This window comes from Haliotis asinina, chromosome 2 (assembly GCF_037392515.1).
Source record: "Haliotis asinina isolate JCU_RB_2024 chromosome 2, JCU_Hal_asi_v2, whole genome shotgun sequence".
In the NCBI taxonomy this organism is placed as follows: domain Eukaryota; kingdom Metazoa; phylum Mollusca; class Gastropoda; order Lepetellida; family Haliotidae; genus Haliotis; species Haliotis asinina.
Window position 1 is genome coordinate 84964331 of NC_090281.1, and position 19314 is coordinate 84983644.

General features: G+C 41.1%; 2 protein-coding genes across 2 annotated transcripts; both read left to right on the forward strand.

Annotated features, from left to right (window-relative positions):
- Positions 1-8083: 8083 nt before the first annotated feature.
- LOC137274484 (ribosyldihydronicotinamide dehydrogenase [quinone]-like) lies at positions 8084-14080 on the forward strand. Its single transcript, XM_067807692.1, has 4 exons — positions 8084-8303; positions 11205-11449; positions 12810-12911; positions 13792-14080. The coding sequence occupies exons 1-4, from the start codon at positions 8084-8086 to the stop codon at positions 14074-14076; spliced, it is 852 nt and encodes a 283-aa protein (XP_067663793.1). The 3' UTR covers positions 14077-14080.
- A 1232-nt stretch (positions 14081-15312) lies between these two features.
- On the forward strand, positions 15313-18929 carry LOC137272942 (ribosyldihydronicotinamide dehydrogenase [quinone]-like). Its single transcript, XM_067805368.1, has 5 exons — positions 15313-15378; positions 15913-16157; positions 17107-17351; positions 17932-18033; positions 18422-18929. Exons 2-5 carry the CDS (start codon positions 15938-15940, stop codon positions 18704-18706), a joined length of 852 nt encoding a protein of 283 aa, XP_067661469.1. The 5' UTR covers positions 15313-15378; positions 15913-15937; the 3' UTR covers positions 18707-18929.
- Positions 18930-19314: the final 385 nt, after the last annotated feature.

The following is a 19314-nucleotide window of genomic DNA, read 5'->3' on the forward strand; positions in this document are numbered from 1 at the left end:
CTTCTCTTCATATGACTAGGACGGCAAGATGAAAAATGTCGATATTGTTTAGTATCTGTAGGTTTATAATATATATCCGTTTCTAGGTCACGTCCACATAGTTTTACCATGGTGTCCAAAATTGCAATTTCAGATTAATTTGAGTCGATGGTAAAATGTAAATGTTTGTTCAAGTTATTTGGGATGTTATGAAACAAAGTTAACTTTTCATCTCCAAAGGGCCTTAACATGAAGCAATCGTCAAGGAAACGTCGCCAATTTGTTCTGAAGTATCCAGCGACTTCAGGTCCTAACTGTTCTTTCACCTTGGTTTCCAGTCTTCGTTCCAAATATCCTAAAACTAACGTAGCATACGTGGGTGCCATCTTAGTTCCCATTGCTGTACCCTTTATTTGTCTATACTGTTCTCCATCAAAATTAAATGTATCATTATTCAATATGAATTTAACACTTTCTATGACGAATTCCCCCGAGACTCGTGCTGGGAGTAATGCTGGATATTCGTGTAACCAGAATGATATAGCTTCAATTCCTAAATTGTGTGGGATATTAGAATATAAATTTTTCACATCAAAAGTAACGAGTTCGTTTTTATCTTGCGTTTGTTGAGGCAAATAGTTTAGGAAATCCATTGTATCTCTAGTATAACTGTGATCTTTTGTAATAAAAGGTTTAAGCTGTATGAAATTACTCAACCGATGTGTAGCACAACTATGTCCTGCAGCTATGGGCTTTAGTGTCAAATCATTAGGATGTTCTGTTTCAATGTAGTTATCAGTAGCATTTTCACCTTTATCTTTAATATCCCGACATTTGTGTACTTTGGGTAATCCATAGAAGTTGCTTTCTTTGCAAATGAAATTTGTTAGGTAATCTAACCCCTTTTCCGTTGTTTTATTTGAAACAAGAAAACCTTTCATGTTTTTATGAACATTGGCCGTGTTTATAACTTCATAATTTTCCTGATCATTAAATAATTTCCAAGGACATTTTCCTGTAATGTTTAACATCCATAATGACAACAGCCCCACCTTTGTCGGCCTCTTTGATAGTGATGTTTTTATCATTAAGAATATCTTTAAGTGCAATCCGTTCTGAATTTGAAATGTTAGACTTTGGACATTTTTTTTGGTAATAAAGGGACATTGGATATAGAGTCAATGAATTTATCTAGATGTGAATTCCTACCTTTCTTTGGAATCCAGTAATTTTTGTTCTTAACAAGTGATATATCCTCTCCTGTATTAGAATGCACTGAATTATTAATTAACTTAATTATTAACGTAATGTATTAATTAATTCGGTTTGGGTGATCCTGGCACAATCAGTATGGTTAGGTTCATCAGCAGCACCTCAGGGGCCTTCTCGAAACGCTGCTTAGACAGCAAATAGGCCTTCTCCCAGGAAACGCTGCCTAGTCGAACCCACCAAGTACTTTCCCTAGAATATGTACTCTCAACACTGCAGTCGTCTGCATTACCCGGAGTGTCAGAATGGATGTGCTGCAGGTAGACACCAGGAGGTACCAAACCACGGGTACCGAGATTAAAGAAGAGTCTGATGACAGTGTATTTGGGAGGCAAGCGTGATATTTCAAAGGCGATGTCTGCATACTTTTCTGTCTGTATGCTTTTCCCGAGTCTTGCCAGTCACGTTGCTGTAAAAAGGCACAGAAAATTTAATGACATTAATACATTCATTGGCATTAACAAAAAGGACACGATCAGGTTTGTTGCCAGGAATTCTTCTGTCATTGTCCATGGTCCTTTTTCCAAAGAAGTTTAAAACATCATTTTCCATGACGCCCTCAGAGTCGAAAATCTGAGAGCACAACCAACTGAAGAAGTGGGCGTGTACCTTTGACGGTACACCCTCTATGCTGCGCAACCCCATTTGCGCTACAGTTTGCCAGTGCACTGCAAGGTGTTGAACAATAGGTGAAAATTCAAAATAGTCAACAGTAGTAGTAGTAGTAGTAGTAGTAGTGGTAGTAGTAGTAGCAGTAGCAGCAGCAGCAGCAGCAGCAGCAGCAGCAATAGTAGTAGCAGCAGCAGTAGTAGTAGTAGACGCAAATACATACAAGTAACGGCAGTTTGTTTAATAACTTCGTGCATGAACGTACCAAAATATTTCTATGAACACACAATGTCATTTAGAAAGTAGTCAAATGTAACGATGTTACATTCGGGGGTTACACTCACTCAGAAAAGTACTGACAAAGTGCTAGAATCTGTATTTTACGGGGAAAGTGTAATCCCAAATACACCTCTCTTTGAATGGCATTGTTTGTATTCATATGTCTCAGGCGTGGGACAACTAGTTTGTGTATTTTGGCCATGGGATGGTGTCATTTTACATTTATCAGAGGGGTACACAAAGACTTCCATTTTAGTCAGTTCTCAATTCTATTCCGTTCTATTATATTCTATTTAATTTCCATTTCGAAAATCTGTCTTTGGTTTATCCTGCAATAAATGCAAGTGATACGAGCTCTGGTTGTGTGTTATTGCAAGTAAATGTACATTTGTTCAACAAGTAACGGGAAAATGCAGTGAATTATGTGAAGCAGATTTTCTGGTGTCAGACCGGTGGGGTAGCCTAGTGAATAAAGCGTTGGCTCGTTATGCCAAAGACACTGTTTCCATTCCCCACATGGGTACAACATGTGAAACCTGTTTCTGGTGTCCCCCGACGTGATATTGCTGAAATAGTGCTAAAATGGCGTAAAACCCAATTCAGTCACTCACTTAATACTTTTTCTCTTTAATGAGTTTCGATTACTTACAGACCATCGCCATATAGCTAGAATATTGTTGAATGCGGCGTTAAACAGCAAACCAGCAAAGCCTTAATTGCATAGATAGATGCTCATTCTGTTGATCAGTGGATGGTCTAGCTTAGGCTTGATTATTTACAGACTTTCGCCTTAAAGCTGGAGTGCAGCTTTGAACAACAAACAAACCGTTTAATAAACCCATGCATAGTACCGGAGTTCTGAATGGCAAAAGCAAAAGCGACCTTCTTATTTAAAAGCGGCCCTAAGCTTTGCCATGACCCGAAAATACCACATGGTCTCTCTACAGTCAAGAAGTCTGATATCTTCCCACAAAGACCTAGAACCAGATCCAGTCGTTCGAGTCAGGCCGCGTCTACAGCAAGCAGCAAAAGACTGTGCTGATTGTGTACGCCCATCACGAATCCATGTCCTTCAATGGCGCCCTCTTGCGGAAGGCAGTGGAGACTCTGGAAGCAGACGGCCACTCTGGAAACAGACGGCCTCAGGGTAGAGGTGTCAGACCTGTACACTATGCACTTTGACCCAGTATGTGGAAGGATGTATGTCGGTCAGTATCGTGTAAACCCGTGAAGGTCCGGGTTAGCTGATCGTTTGACCTCAATGCACCGCACGTTACTAAAGGCTTGTCGCTTTTCTCACTTCGTGTCGTCACCGAGGCGTAGCGGGAATACACGACTTTAATACTCCCGCTGACGGATCGTGATGGATGTACATGGTATTTTATCAGAGTCACGTGGACCAATCAAAACTCGAAATTCTTACATGAGGCCAGATCTAGATAATTGGTCTTATAGACCGCCGCCATAGACCTGGAATATTCCTAGATGAGCTCGAGGTGTTGAACAACAAAGCCAGAATATCGCATGATGATAATATATATGTTTCAAACTCACTGGGGATTCGGGATAGGACTAATAAATGTCCAGAAATAAAATATGATTAATATTCAACCAACTATACTGCTTAGTCCCGTTTGGGAAGGGTGCACTAGCAATTAGCCTCACATGTCGAACCTATGTCCATATAAGTAATTATTTAACGAACCCGGGCCTTTGTCATGACGAGCAAACGCCCTAATCACGAAGCCACCTTACCTTTCCAGACCACTAAAATAGACACTTCAGGGTCTTTTTTGGAGAAGTTCATTGTCAAAGAATGAAACAAAAACAAAATCGTACAGTCCACAGTCCTTCGTGATAGAACATGTCCATCAATGTGTATGTATTTTCAGTGTTTAATGCCTTGTAAATACAATGGAATGGATGGTCCCTAATAAGTATTTTGTAATATCAAGATTTACCAAACCATTCCTACCTGATCATTTTGGTTCTTCACGATACCCGTTATAGATGACCGTCATTCACGGTCCACACGAGTATAAACATGTTCAAAACTTTCGAGGTACATTCGAATTGCATTCGAAGCATTCTGAATACATTCGAGGAAGAATAGAAAAGCCACTTCCAAATCCTGTCAGAATGGCTCGAACGTACCTCGAATACACCTGGAATACAGTCAGAACGTCCTGAAGGATCCTCAAATCGCCCAAAACGTCACCAGAACGCCACCGAATCGCACAAAAACGTGTCCACCTTCACTGGAACGTCTGAGAGCATTTTGGAGTCGCATTCTTGTAAAGCTTGAAAAAAATGTTTATTTCGACATTCCCTTCCGAATGCGGTTCGAACATACATATGGGACGGAGCGGATTTCAATACTCTCCAGCAAAAACGCGTTGCGGGTGATAACAAACAAACATGAAAAAAACAAACCCCAAACAAACAAGAATTATAAATCAAAATCTTATAACTCGAGTATTAATATTATGCCAACAATGATATAAATTACGTTTTCACCACAGTCTAGGAAATCAAACATCTGCGCAAAACCTTAACCGGGAGCCCTAGTGATAACGGTTTAGGATAGATCCCCAGTTACCAGCGAGCCATGAAGAGTCGGGTTTGAATTGGTCTTCAGCAATCCATGCTTGTCTTGAGACACGACTAACGGGATGGGGTGGTCGCTGACTTGGCTGACGCGTCATCGTATACTAATTGTGTAGATCGATGCTTATTGTGTTGATCACTGGATTGTTTGGTCCACACTTGATTATTTATAGACTGCCGCCACAAAACTGAAATATTGCTGAGTGCAGTTTTACATACCAAGCAACCAACCCAGTTGCCAGCGCATAAGTGTACCTATACGACATGGATCACTGGCTTATCTGCACCAAAGATGAATATTTATACTAACCTGCGTATATAAATGACACGCCTATAATAAATGAAGGATATATCAAGAGGGGTGGGGATTTGGGTGTGTGTGTGGAGGGTGGGTTGGGGTGGTAGTGGTGGTGTTGTCCGGTTGCTGTCCCGACCCCTTGTCATGAAGCCTTCACATACTTCTAATTTGGTCGAATTGCGTAAAGTCAACTAATACGAATCGAACTGTAGATATAGCATGCACTTGACTGTAGCTGGATTATTGTTGAGTGCGGTGTACAGAAAATACAGAGCAACACACTTCAAAACTTGCTAACATTCTGGTGTACTCTCTATAAGAAGTGTGTCAGCTGGAAGACATCCCTCAAATGGATAATGGTTATAAACGCCCACACCACTTTCATGAAGTGGTTAGCGTCGCCTCCCTCGACGCCTGTGCACCAAGCTTACAGGACAGAAGCAGTCAACTAGTCAGTCTTTCTTTGCACTCACCAGGCCACAGGTCTATAGTACAACACAGTGCACACACATTATTATTAGGCAATGGAAAGTAATCCATTTCTGCGTAGAAAGGCATGGTACAGAAACATTGACATTTTCCAGGTGTTCCTTACTAGAATGGGTTAATAGATAGATATATAGAGAGATATATATTGGGATGTACAAAGTAATATTTCTGAATATACTTATTTCTCAAAGTGTGGTAGGCTGGACACAAAGAAAATGATACTCATGTTCAATTCTATTAAAAAAATCACATTTTATGTATTCTATTTTTTTAAATGTATCTACCTGTTTATTTTAAACAGCCCCTCGTACGTCTGTTTTGTCGTGCATTGCAGAAGCGTGGTTATGGATATTGAGTCTGTGGCAACTGTCGTTTTTCTCCACGAACAAAACAAAAAGCAAAATAGCTTCTGTTGCCGCTGGCATTTTCATTTACACACTGTTTGACAGGTTATTTGGGAATACGTCATTTTCAAAGAAGAAAGCAAGTACATTTAAATCGAAAAGGAGTCCCACTGGGGTGGGAGAGAACACGTGGAAGATCTAGACTTGCTGTATTTACGGCAAAACGGTACGGTGAAGGATGGGTCAGGGGGGAAATAATATGGTTAAAACTGAGTCAGTCTTTTGGGTGGCTCTGACAGTACAATAGTTTCATGAACGTAACGCCATGTTAGGAACACCGTGATGTAGAGAATCATTCACGACTTGAACTGTATTAAACATTAGATGCAGATTTAACACAATGACTCAGCATATAGTTGAACAATTCCAGCTGAAATGAACATTCGATGGGAAATTTGAACAACGACATGACTTGGCATATTCTCGGCATTTAATACCGTGTGCCTCAATCCTGAAACAGTGCGCGGAAAAACTGCTCACGTAAGTACCTGTGCCCTTCATTATAAGATAGATTTGTGTAGTAGTAATGAAAAGTTATGGTGGTAGTTTGAATTAATCTTCAATAGTGAGTAAGTGAGTTTACATTTACGCTGCACTCAGCAGTATCTCAGCTGTATAACGACTGTCTGGCCCGACAATCCAGTGATCAACATCACGAACATTTGGATGGACTAAAATAGTGTTGTACCATCGTTTGGGGGGACTAATATAGTGCTGTGTCATCGTTTGGGGGGACTAATATAGTGCTGTGTCATGATTTGGGTGGCCTAATGAGGCAAATTATTAAGATCCATAATTATTTAGGGCTACATCGTTACAGTAGAGTGTGGGTAAAAACGAAAATAATATAGTTGAGACTGCGCGACAGTCTGAGGGGGACCCAGGAAGATCAGACCCCGGTAGTACACTTAATGTAAACATGATGTTGCATAGACGTGTGTCGATAACGTGCTTAGGAACACGGTCAGGTGACATTCGCGAGACGACCTGTGATAAATAGTCGATGCAGATTTTGCGCTTTGTTGGGTTACACTGGGAGACCCCGTCAGAACGCTTAACATATTTATACTGTGTAGGTGTGCGTCGGGAACGTAACGCCATTCATGTTATCAACACAGTTTTGTAAGGTGACAATCGCAGCTCGAGCTGTAATAAACATGCATACACGATCATGCGTCCTGCTACACAGTAGTAGTAGTAGTAGTAGTAGTAGTAGTAGTAGTAGTAGTAGTAGTAGTAGTAGTAGTAGTAGTAGTAGTGGTAGCTGTTGAGGTAGTAAGAGGAGTGGTGGTAGTGGTTGTAGTAGTGGCGATGATGACCAGGTTATATATACTTACACTGTAAACCAAAATTCACTGTGTTCTATCTGATTGGTTGAAAAACACGGTGTTAGATTCCCGGCGATTGACTGCGTATTAACACGTAGAAACATCGCAAACAATTGTTTTGTTGTGTCATCAACAGTGGTTACGTCATTCAAATCATATTTGTGCCGTAAAGTTAGAATGACGTCAGAAATGAGCAACTCCAGATGCTACCATGGGAACCAGCTGAAACTGCCAGCTTATGACACTTCACTCTAGTACTCGTACTCGATGTAAAGAGTGGCGACAGTAAAACCCTTTGGATTACTTTTTTGTCTACAATGTCGATAAACATCATGTGTTGGCCAATTTCCAGGTGTTATTGAGTATTTGAAGCACGGGAATATTTCATTTGAAACCTTTGGAACCGACGGCGTCAGCCGGAGGTTTCAAATGAAATATTCCCGTGCTTCAAATACTCAATAACAACCGGGAATTGGCCAACACATGATGTTTATCTCCTAAATAGAGGTATAGGCAGTATAGTAGAAACAGTTGGTCGTACTGAATGAAGTTAAGAAGGTTATCAGAGTGACGATTTGCCTGAACCGTCTGTATTTCAACATTGGTTCGAAACCGAGATTCGCCCTGATTATCATTCTTGATTTCACAGCACCATACATATCAACGTGGATATCATCAATATGATAAACACTTTTACCTCTATTACATTGCCCTTTCATCCCTTTAAACGACTTGTTCTTCAAAGCGGCCGTAAGCCTTGTCACAACCCTTTTATAACCAAATGGTTTCTCTACAGCCAACAATTCTGATATCGTGCCACAATGGCCAAGAACCTGATCCAGTCTTTCGAGTCGGGCCGCGTCTACGGCAAGCAGCAAAAGAACGTGTTGATTGTGTACGCCCATCCGGAACCAAAATCCTTCAATGGCGCCCTCATGCGGAAGGCAGTGGAGACTCTGGAAGCAGACGGCCACAGGGTAGAAGTGTCAGACCTGTACGCCATGCACTTTGACCCAGTTTGTGGAAGGACGGACATCGTCGGTCAGTATCAAACGCGTGGGATATTCTGGATAGGAAGCACATGTGTGCGTTCGATTGCAGTGATTCTTATAGTAGTCCCAAAAATAATTGAGAAAAGTAATGATGTATCTTTAATCAAATACATCTATATAAACTGTAGGAGGTTTACTTAATATGTTGCGATTGATATGTTGATTCTTTTTCTACGTTTCTTCACAGAACTCTGTGAGACCTCCTTGCCATGTAATACACAACTGAATGCGCCAATGGGGTCAAGATCTGGGCTGTATCAGGGTCATTCAAAATTGAACATTTTCGTCCGACACCCACTGTTTTGTGTAGCAAGCAGTGTAGTTTGGGGCGTTATCATGCTGGAAAATCAAATTATCCTCATACCGTGTACGGGTCGTTGGAAGGAAATGATCATATAAGATGTCAATATATCGTTCCTGCGTCGAATTTCGAAAATATATAACGGCATCACTCCATGTGAATATATCCCACACCACATGTGAAATTTCCGGCTATGTTTTGGGCGTTGGTATCTTGTGTGATCTTATCACACTGTAGGGAAGAAGCCAGACAAAACTTTTATCAGAAAAGAAAACATCATCCCAGTCTTGATTTTCGTGAGCCCAATACTAGTTTAAACGTCTTTCCTTTTGTGCATCTTTCATAAATGGTGAGGAAGTTCCGCACTTTTTCACACAGTTTGTAATTCTTGTCTAACAGTTTCATTACATACCTGAGGACTTCCTCTATTAATCAGTTCTGATATTCTCATGTTTCTCTTTTCAAGTTTCCGCTAATCACAATCTGACCAAGTCTGTCGGGTATCCGTAACACTTAACCTCCTTGACCTCCCTTACCTGTCTTGTGCTCAATCCCAAATCCTGAATGAATATGCCTTCAATGTTCTGTATAGTGCAGACAGAGGGATGTCATATCTCTTAACTATTTTGCATTAGTCACATCTCTTTTAGAATCATCTAGAACCAACTTTCTTTTCTCTTCTGCTGTCAAACCTGTCAACATGTAGAAGCCGCCCGTTTTGTTTAAAAATTCTGTTATACGTATTAGGAAACAAAGATTTTCTCAATAATTTATGACGGTTATACCACGGTTTCGGGGAGAGGGAAGGGTGCACCAGAGATTGGCTTCACATATGGGTTTTGACGTGACGTGCAAATGCCTTATCCACTTTACTTTTCAAGCCCAATGACATAGACACCTTCACTTGAAGGAAAAACAACCCGCTCGTACGATCCACGGCCCATCGTGATAAAGCATGTCAATGAAAGAATATGGATTTTCAAATGTAATGGATGATCCTTATAACAAATCCAGTTTGGAATATCAAGATTAGCCAAACTATTCCCACCTGATCCTGTTAGTCTCCCCACCCCTGCGCTCCCCACCTCCATGCCGCTGGAAAACTAAGGTAAACTAAGATAAAAATAAGATATCCCAAAGTTAATTTGTTTTTCAATACACGCAGTTCTCAGTTTTGTCTTTCATAAGGTAGCCATATATGACATTGCATATGACAACCATTTAAAGAACAGATTTATAATTTAACAGAAACCATGTATGTGCGTACACACTCCACGATACCCGTTATAGATGACTGACATTTACTATCTACACGAGTGTGACGGTTGTGCGGGCTAGACGGCACGTAGATCTAATGATATCAAACAGGCTGCACATTTGATACAATACCCACCTCTGACCTCAGCATTCGAATACACCTTGCCCAATCTTTCCGAATGTAAACAGTAACGCCGGAGCATGGCAGTCTATTGTATAATTTAGGGATAATTTGCATTGTCACGTGAATTAGCCATGACGTGCTCTAATGTCAGAGTGGGTGTTTCTGTGGATTTCGGGCCGCTTTTAACAATATGTCAATGAATGTCATTTTGATGTTGAAAGAAAGTTCGAAGCAGAAACAGTGGAATAGTTAAACATGACACTGCAAAACACAAATACTTATGTTCATCAAAATATCACTTCACCTAATGGCCGTGTAGATAAAGTTCAACCAACTCCTTGACTCTGGTTCGCTACATGAGTCAGCATTAGAACACGTCTTGCCCAACCTTGCCGAATGTTCGTGAAAGACATGAGAGCATGGTACTGTCTACTGTATAATTTAGGGGCGATTAGCAGCGAGTGGCGCAGTCCTTTGCGTTACTATGGGAATTATCTCAAATCGGTATGGTGATTCAGCTGGATAGAAGGTCGATGTGATCAATATTGTTAGTCATATTATTTTGTGTAAATGCCTACAACCCATCGTAAATAGTTTTGTTGAAATACCGTAATTAACTTAACACTACAAAGTGAAAGAAAAGAAAAAGAACAAGTGATTACAAAATGCACCCCCCATTCTTACTCAGTGTCAATCAACAACACTGCCGTTACCTAGATAATAGGATTTATACACTGCACTTAGTCTCGGATAGATGTCATTTATCTCCCTTTGCACTTCTTTGGCATATAGTACAGCACAGGAATCCACGTGTCTGGTTGATGATTCTTGTGCATAATTCTCATTTTGCACACTTTTTATCTACTTCTTAATCAGTTAATATATTTGACATTGTCTCACCTTACATTTAAAGTGTTGTTCATATTTTAAAGTTATAATATTTAAAGTTATTCATATTTTACATTACGTTTGCATGAGCCATCGGTTGGCTTTCGTACAAAAGGAAAACTTGTTTCATAAAAGTGGTGAAGAGTAACTCTAAGACAACTCCATGTCTTGGATCTTGTATCTCGAGTTAGAATTGCAGACTATCTAACGGGATGGGATGGTCAAAATCGCTGGCATGGTTGAAACGTCATCGTATCTTAGATTTTCTTATCCACACTCGATTTATGTAAGAGAAAATGTAATTTCTACATACATTGTAGGTAGCCTCCGGGATGAAAGTTTCTTCAAATATCAAATGGAAACGAAATCAGCCTGGGAAAATGGAACCTTATCCGATGATATAAAAGTGGAAATGGAGAAACTGAAACGAGCTGATCTTGTGATCTTCCAATTTCCTTTATACTGGTTCACTGTCCCTGCCATCATGAAGGGCTGGATTGACCGAGTCTACGTCATGGGTTTCGCTTACGGAAAGGGGAAACTGTATAGTGATGGACCTTTGAAGGTGAGGCGTAGATATGTTATTTAGTATAATGAGTGAGTGAGTTGAGTTTTACGCCGCACTCAGCAATATTCCAGCTATATGTCGGCGGTCTGTAAATAATTGAGTCTGGACCAGACAATCCAGTGATCAACAACATGAGCATCGATCTGCACAAATGGGAACCGATGACATGTGTCAACCAAGTCATCGAGTCTGACCACCCGATCCCGTTAGTCCTGAGTCGCCTTTTATGGCAAGCATGGGTTGCTGAAGGCCTATTCTACCCCGGGACCTTCACGGGTCTATTTAGTATAATGTAGAACTGGGGCTACATAAAGAGACTATCACTAAACTAACAGTGAGGTTGGCGAGAATGGTTGTGTGTTTTTTAACACCATACCCCAACTATTCCAGCTATAGGGCGGGGGTCCGTAATTAATTGAGTCTGGACAAGGCAATCCAGTGATCAACAGCACGAGCATTGATCTACGCATTTGGGATACGATCGGAGACATGTGTCAACCAAGTCAGCAAGCCTGACCACCCGTTCCCGTTGTCGTCTCTTATGACAAGCATGGGTTGCCGAAGACCAGTTCTAACCTGCATTTTCACGAGTAGGGGAAAATGAAACATTATAGCAGTTCTATGGCTAGGTGAATGTGTTTGACTGCTTGTACTATCTTGACACAGCACCAAAGAACCTAGCAGTCCCGTTTTACCCCCTTAATCCCATGCAGAATTATTAAAACTTAAGTGCGTGTATATCGGTGATGGAATTAGCATCCAGAAATCGAACTCCTGACTGTGTTTTATGTCAGATGGGTTCTGATCAATGTGAGAATGCGTCATCTATCAAGGATAATGGTTCTGTTGTGGCGAGCATCTTGTTTGTGCAAAATGTCGTTAACCCCATGCTGACACATTGTACTCCAAGTTGATCCAGACCTGGTTTTATTCAAGAGCAACAGAGCAACAAAGCTGTTTTTTATGTTGGAATGAACAAGAATATAGATCACTGTGTCTTGATCAATATGAGAACGTGTGACTTCTCGTCATGTTTTACTTCCTAAAGCTTCAGGCGGCATAACAACAAGCACCTTGTTTTAATGTTGGAATGAAAAAGAACGTCACCAAGAACCAGAAGGTGAACTTCCGGTGTGTAAAGACAATAAACCATAACAGAGAATCATATGACTTACCGCTTTGTTGAAGAAATCAATGAAAATTATATAAAAAAGTACATTCGAGAACCCGAACGTGTTTCATGAACTATTAAAATCTGCGTTGTCATAAAATGATGAAACACCTTAACCACAGACAGTCTTATTAGACTTTGGGAGTGAATCTGGAGACTGAAGGGGTTGGTTCTTAACTATTGTAGGGTAAAAGAGCCATGCTGTCCTTCACAACTGGAGGTCCAAATATTGCATACGGTGACGCCGGTATGAACGGTGACATGAACGTGGTACTGTGGCCCCTACAGGTGAGTAGTAGTAGTAGTAGTAGTAGTAGTAGTAGTAGTAGTAGTAGTAGTAGTAGTAGTAGTAGTAAATGAGTGAGTGAGTGAGTGAGTGAGTTTAATTTTACGCCGCTTTTAGCAACATTCCAGCAATATCACGGCGGGGGACACCAGAAAATGGGCTTCACTCATTGTACCCAAGTGGGGAATCGAACCCGGGTCTTCGGCGTGACGAGCGAACGCTTTAACCACTAGGCTACCCCACCGCCCCAGTAGTAGTAGTAGTAGTAGTAGTAGTAGTAGTAGTAGTCGTAGTCGTAGTAGTAGTAGTAGTAGTAGTAGTGGTGGTGGTGGTGGTGGTGGTGGTGGTGGTAGTAGTAGTAGTAGTAGTAGTAGTAGTAGTAGTAGTAGTAGTAGTAGTAGTAGTAGTAGTAGTAGTAGTAGTAGTAGTAGTAGTAGTAGTAGTAGTAGTAGTAGACGCAAATATATATAAGTAGGACGTGGTCAAATGTAACGATGTTGTATTTGGGGTTACACTCTCTCAGAAAAGTACTGATACAGTGCTAGAATTTGTATTTTACCGAGAAATGTAATCCCAGATACATCTCTCTTTAAATGACATTGTGTATTCACAGGTTTCAGGCTTGGGAGCCATTCCATTTGACGCTTATTTAGAGGAGTCCATGTCGAGACAATTAGTTGTCCGACTTCAGTGCTTTAGAAGGCCGAGGTGGCCAAGTGGGTTCGACGGCTGACTTTGTGTGCTGCCTACTGAATGCTTCATTCCGAGGGTGTGGGTTCGAATCCCGATGGGGCTTAAGCCAACAAATATTCTAGAATCTGTACTTTACTGAGAAAGTGTAATCGCAAACATAACGCGTGTTACAAAATATTTCTGTTGCAGAACGGTATGCTAAGGTTTGTTGGGTTTGATGTCATGGCCCCACAAATACACTATGCTCCTGCGCATGTCAGTGACGATGACCGGAAGCAGTGGCTGGATGACTGGGGCAAACGTCTGAATAACATATTCGAGGAACCGTCTCTCAAGTTTGTCGACTTTTCCAACTTTACAAATACGAAGCTGTCAGACAAATATGTAGAAGGCGAATCTTCGAAAAAGTATGGCCCTACCCTAGGCCAGAACCTCGGCAAACTATTCTCACCGACAGGAATGTTGAAACCTTAGAGAAGACCACAAACAGTAGCGAAACTTTTTAAGCACTTGGCTATTTCGAAAATCTGTCTTTGTTTTATACCGCAATAAATGCAAGTGATACGAGTGCTGGTTGTGTATTATTGCAAGTAAATGTAAATTTTTTTCAGCAGGTAACAGAAAGATTCAATGAATTGTGTAAAGTCCAATTTCTGGTGTCGGGGCTGTGGGGTAGCCTAGTGATTAAAGCGTTGGCTCGTTATGCCGAAGACCCGGGTTCGATTTCTCACATGGGTACAGTATAAGTAAAGCCCATTTCTGGTGTTCCCCGCCGTGATGTTGTTGGAATAGTGAAAAAATGGCGTAAAACCCAACTCTCTCACTTAACACTTTTTTTTATCTCAAATGAGAAACAGTTTCGTGACAGTGCTGTTGGTATTTATTTATTTATTTATTTATTTATTTTGTTTGTTTGTTTGTTTGTTTGTTTGTATAGTCCTAACGTCGTACGAGATATAATCGTCTTTGTCCAGGTGTTGATAGTTGCATTGTGAGATTCGGGTAATAAAAAATACGCATATCGCTGGATGATCTTGTGTAGGGTCGATTACTTACAGACCTCTGCCATATAGCTTGAATACTGTTATGTGCGGCGTCAAACAGCAAACCAGCCAGCCTTAATTCCGTAGATAGACGTTCGTTCTGTTGATCAATGGCTGATCTGGTCTAGGCTTGAGTATTTACACACCTCTACGCCTTATTGGAATATTTCTGGGTGTAGTGTTAAACAACAAAATTAAATCGTTTAATAAATCCATGCATTGCAGCACGATTCTCAATGCCAAAGGCAAAAGCGACCTTCCTTTTCGACCAAACTCACATACCGCTCTTTAAAGACATTAAAAACAGCCATAGACTGCAGGGAACTCACAATCACTAGTCGATATGATCACTGCGATTCCACTAACACTTTCGTTAAAATACGGATAGACTGACACTTAGTTTTAGGGAATTCACAGATACAAGCAAAATTCACCCCCAGTGGAGTCGGAGGGAAATCTAGATTTGTTTCATATCGAACTAAAGCATTACAGTAGAGAATGGCCAGAAGGAAAGTGATATGGTTGAGACTGTGACCCAGCATGATAAAGACCCGGCAGTGCACTTAACATGCACATGATAACGTGAACGTGGCGTTCTGCACGTTATCAACGCAGTAATGCATGAGGACAATCGCACTGTAATACATGTTTTGCACACATGATGACTCTGCAAATTCTTGACTTTATAAACTGCATGTTACAACCCAGAGACAGTCCCTGGAAAACGGCTCATGTGAGTACATGTACTGCTCATTGTAAAATAGATGGTAGTAGTAGTAGTAGTAGTAGTAGTAGTAGTAGTAGTAGTAGTAGTAGTAGTAGTAGTAGTAGTAGTAGTAGTAGTAGTAGTAGTAGTAGTAGTAGTAGTAGTAGTAGTAGTAATGCATAATTATGGTTTTAATAGAAATAGTGGCAGCAGTTCAAATAGTTAGTCATCGTTGTAGTCGGTAGATGCACGGTTTATTATGCAGGCAACTTGATGAGATAGTGTGGTCACTCTCGCTATCGGTAATTTGGCTGATAGCATATCAAGGTTGGCTGTTCACGACATTTATCACTAGATGGTCATACATGTACGTGCACAAGTAGTTGCCAAAGAAGGCACTGATTCGTCAGGAAAGCAATAGATGACTTCTAACCTTGGGCAGTACTTCAGCCACGTCATGAGGCATATGCAGGTCCGATCGCGAGTCTCGAATGGTCAAAATCGTCTGCAATCCAAGGACACTTGATTCGATATATATGTATCCGATTGGTTTTTCTACAGACAAGAATTCTGATATCTTCCCACAATGGCCAAGAACCTGATCCAGTCGTTCGAGTCGTTCCGCGTCCACGGCAAGCAGCAAAAGAACGTGCTGATTGTGTACGCCCACCACGAACCCAAGTCCTTCAATGGCGCCCTTTTGCGGAAGGCAGTGGAGACTCTGGAAGCAGACGGCCACAATGTGGAGGTGTCAGACTTGTACGCCATGCACTTTGACCCAGTATGTGGAAGGACGGACATCGTCGGTCAGTATCGTGTACACCCGTGAAGATCCGGGTTAGAATTGATCTTCATTCACCTATGTTTGTCGTAAGACACCACATCGGGTGAGATATGCCATTGTAGCATTGTAAATGGGTAGATTAATGCTTAGTGATCACTAGATTTTCGTGTCCGGACTCTTCTACTTACAGATCGCCGCTATATAGCTGTATAGCTGGAATATTGCTTAGTGCGGTGTTAGATAAAAAAGCAAAGGAATATCGCATCATGATAACATATGTCTCTAAGTCGATGGGGATATTCTGGATAGGACTATTAAAAGTCCAGCAATAACATGTGATTAATATTCAACCATTTTGATTGAAGGTCGCTTTGAACAATTTTGCTAGTCTAGTGTAGGCGTACATATTCTACAGCAATTCGTGGACAGTTTATTGAACCATTTTAACACACATAATAATGCAACACGCAGTAATTGATATTATTTCGCTCACCAAACGAACCCTCTTTAGAAATACATTTGCAACTTTATCTAATTTTACATCGCTTTAATCACTATCTCGGCAATAACACTGATTATAGGGTTTACACACTTGACCAAAATCTGGAATAGACACCAATATGAGTTCTGCTGGGAGCGTCAGGAAACGTCATGGTATGGGCCTCTTCGGAAATTACTTTCAGTTCTAGAGGATCCACATGGCGACTCAAAGACTTCTTGACCAGTAAGGATCCGAGTTAGAACCAATCTTATTAACCCACGACAAATGGGATACTACAGTAAGGCTCGCCGACTCGCTTGACACATGTCTTCGAATCTTTGAGTTACATTTGCTGGACATGGGGTTTATGTGAGGGTTCCAAACGCGATCTCCAAGCTGGTCAACTACAAGGATGTTGCCATAACACTGTTTAACACTTATATACACGACCAAGAGACTGAAGACAATCTAATACCAACTGACATTGCAGGTAGCCTCAGGGAGGAAGGTTTCTTCAAATATCAAATGGAAACGAAATCAGCCTGGGAAAATGGCACCTTATCCGATGATATAAAAGTGGAAATGGAGAAACTGAAACGAGCTGATCTTGTGATCTTCCAATTTCCTTTATACTGGTTCACTGTCCCTGCCATCATGAAGGGCTGGATTGACCGAGTCTACGTCATGGGTTTCGCCTACGGAATGGGGAAATTGTATAGTGATGGACCTTTGAAGGTGAGAGATTATATTGAGTATAATGATAAACTGGTTATACATAAAAAGCCGACTGCTAAACAAAGAGTAAGCTTGGGAAGAATCACAGTATAGCACTTATACATCGAAGTGAAGGTGTGCGACTGCTTGATAGCTTGTAATGTGATCACACACACACACACACACACACACACACACACACACACACACAAAAACAAACAAAAAAACAACAAAAAAAACAACAACAAAAACTGGCTGTCCTTCCAGGTGTGCCCTAATATGTATGAGAACGCGTGATCTCTTAACAGCAATAGTTATAGACTGGTGCAAATTGTCGTTAACCCCAATCGTTATAATCCAAGCTGACACGCCAGAGCGTGTATCTTCTGAATTATTAAAACAAAAGTATTGCTTAAAACTGAATTATTAAGTCAAAAAAGACATGTAAACTACGCAAAAATAAACGTAGACTTATCTGAGATTCTTGGGTGTGTGTGTGAGAGAGAGAGAGAGACAGAGAGAGAGACAGAGAGAGAGAGAGAGAGAGAAAGGGAGTAAAGAGTTTGTGTGTTGATGGATGTACCTCTGTTGTAAACTGCAGGGTAAACGAGGTATGTTGTCCATCACAACCGGGGGCTCATATGCTGCTTTCTGTGACTCTGGCATGAACGGAGACATGAAGGTCTTACTGTGGCCCCTACAGGTGAGTAGTAGTAGTAGTAGTAGTAGTAGTAGTAGCAGTAGTAGTAGCAGTAGTAGTAGCAGCAGCAGCAGCAGCAGCAGCAGCAGCAGCAGCAGCAGCAGCAGCAGCAGTAGTAGTAGTAGTAGTAGTAGTAGTAGTAGTAGTAGTAGTAGTAGTAGTAGTAGTTGTTTAAGACTATCAGTTGTCCGACTTCCATTTTTGTGGAAGCCGATGTGACTGAGTGGGTCACATGGCCGACTTTGTGTGCTGGCGATTACATGCCTGACTCTGAGGGTGTGGATTCGAATTCCGGATGGGGCTTAAGCCAACAAAAAAATCTAGAATCTGTACTTTACTGAGAAAGAGTCATCCCAAACATAACGCGTGTTACAAAATATTTCTGTTGCAGAACGGTATGCTAAGGTTTGTGGGGTTTGATGTCCTGGCCCCACAAATACACTATGCTCCTGCGCATGTCAGTGACGATGACCGGAAGCAGTGGCTGGACGACTGGGGCAAACGTCTGAATAACATATTCGAGGAACCGTCTCTCAAGTTTGTGGACTTTTCCAACTTTACAAATACGAAGCTGTCAGACAAATATCTAGAAGGCGAATCTTCGAAAAAGTATGGCCCAACCATAGGCCAGAACCTCGGCAAACCATTGTCACCGACAGCAATGTTGAAACCTTAGAGAAGACCACAAACAGTAGCGTAAATTTAGGAGCGAACGGAGGTATTTTTGAAAATCAAACCATATTTCGTCATCATGATGTTCCTAACATGGCCGAATGCGATAAGTCAATGATCAGCTGTTTTCGTCAAAGGGACGAAGTCTGTTCTCAATTCTGTTCTATTCAATATCCATGTCGAAAATCTATCTTTATTGTATCCTGCAATAAATGCTAGTGATGCGAGTGCTTGTTTTGTATTATTGCAAATACGTGTACATTTGTTCAACAAGTAACGGGAAAATTCAATGAATTGTGTGAAACCCATTTTCTGGTGTCGTGCCGGTGGAGTAGTCTAAAGAATAAAGCGTTGGCTCGCCATGCCAAAGACACTGGTTCGATTCCCCACATGGGTACTACATGTGAAGCCTATATGTGGTGTTCCCCGCCGTGATATTGCTGAAATAGTGCTAAAATGGCGTAAAACCCTACTCACTCACTCACTTAATACTTTTTCTCTTTAATGAGGTTCGATTACTCACAGACCTCCGCCATATAGCTGGAATACTGTTATGTGCGGCGTTAAACAGCAAACCAGCCAGCCTTAACTGCGTAGATAGACGTTCGTTCT

Excerpts from the sequence above, each read along its gene's own strand:
- LOC137274484 (XM_067807692.1), top strand. The coding sequence starts at position 8,084 with ATGGCCAAGAACCTGATCCAGTCTTTCGAGTCGGGCCGCGTCTACGGC. Across the intron at positions 8,304-11,204 it reads TGGAAGGACGGACATCGTCG|GTAGCCTCCGGGATGAAAGT; the intron begins GTCAGTATCAAA and ends CATACATTGTAG. Across the intron at positions 11,450-12,809 it reads ATAGTGATGGACCTTTGAAG|GGTAAAAGAGCCATGCTGTC; the intron begins GTGAGGCGTAGA and ends TAACTATTGTAG.
- LOC137272942 (XM_067805368.1), top strand. The coding sequence starts at position 15,938 with ATGGCCAAGAACCTGATCCAGTCGTTCGAGTCGTTCCGCGTCCACGGC. Across the intron at positions 16,158-17,106 it reads TGGAAGGACGGACATCGTCG|GTAGCCTCAGGGAGGAAGGT; the intron begins GTCAGTATCGTG and ends CTGACATTGCAG. Across the intron at positions 17,352-17,931 it reads ATAGTGATGGACCTTTGAAG|GGTAAACGAGGTATGTTGTC; the intron begins GTGAGAGATTAT and ends TGTAAACTGCAG.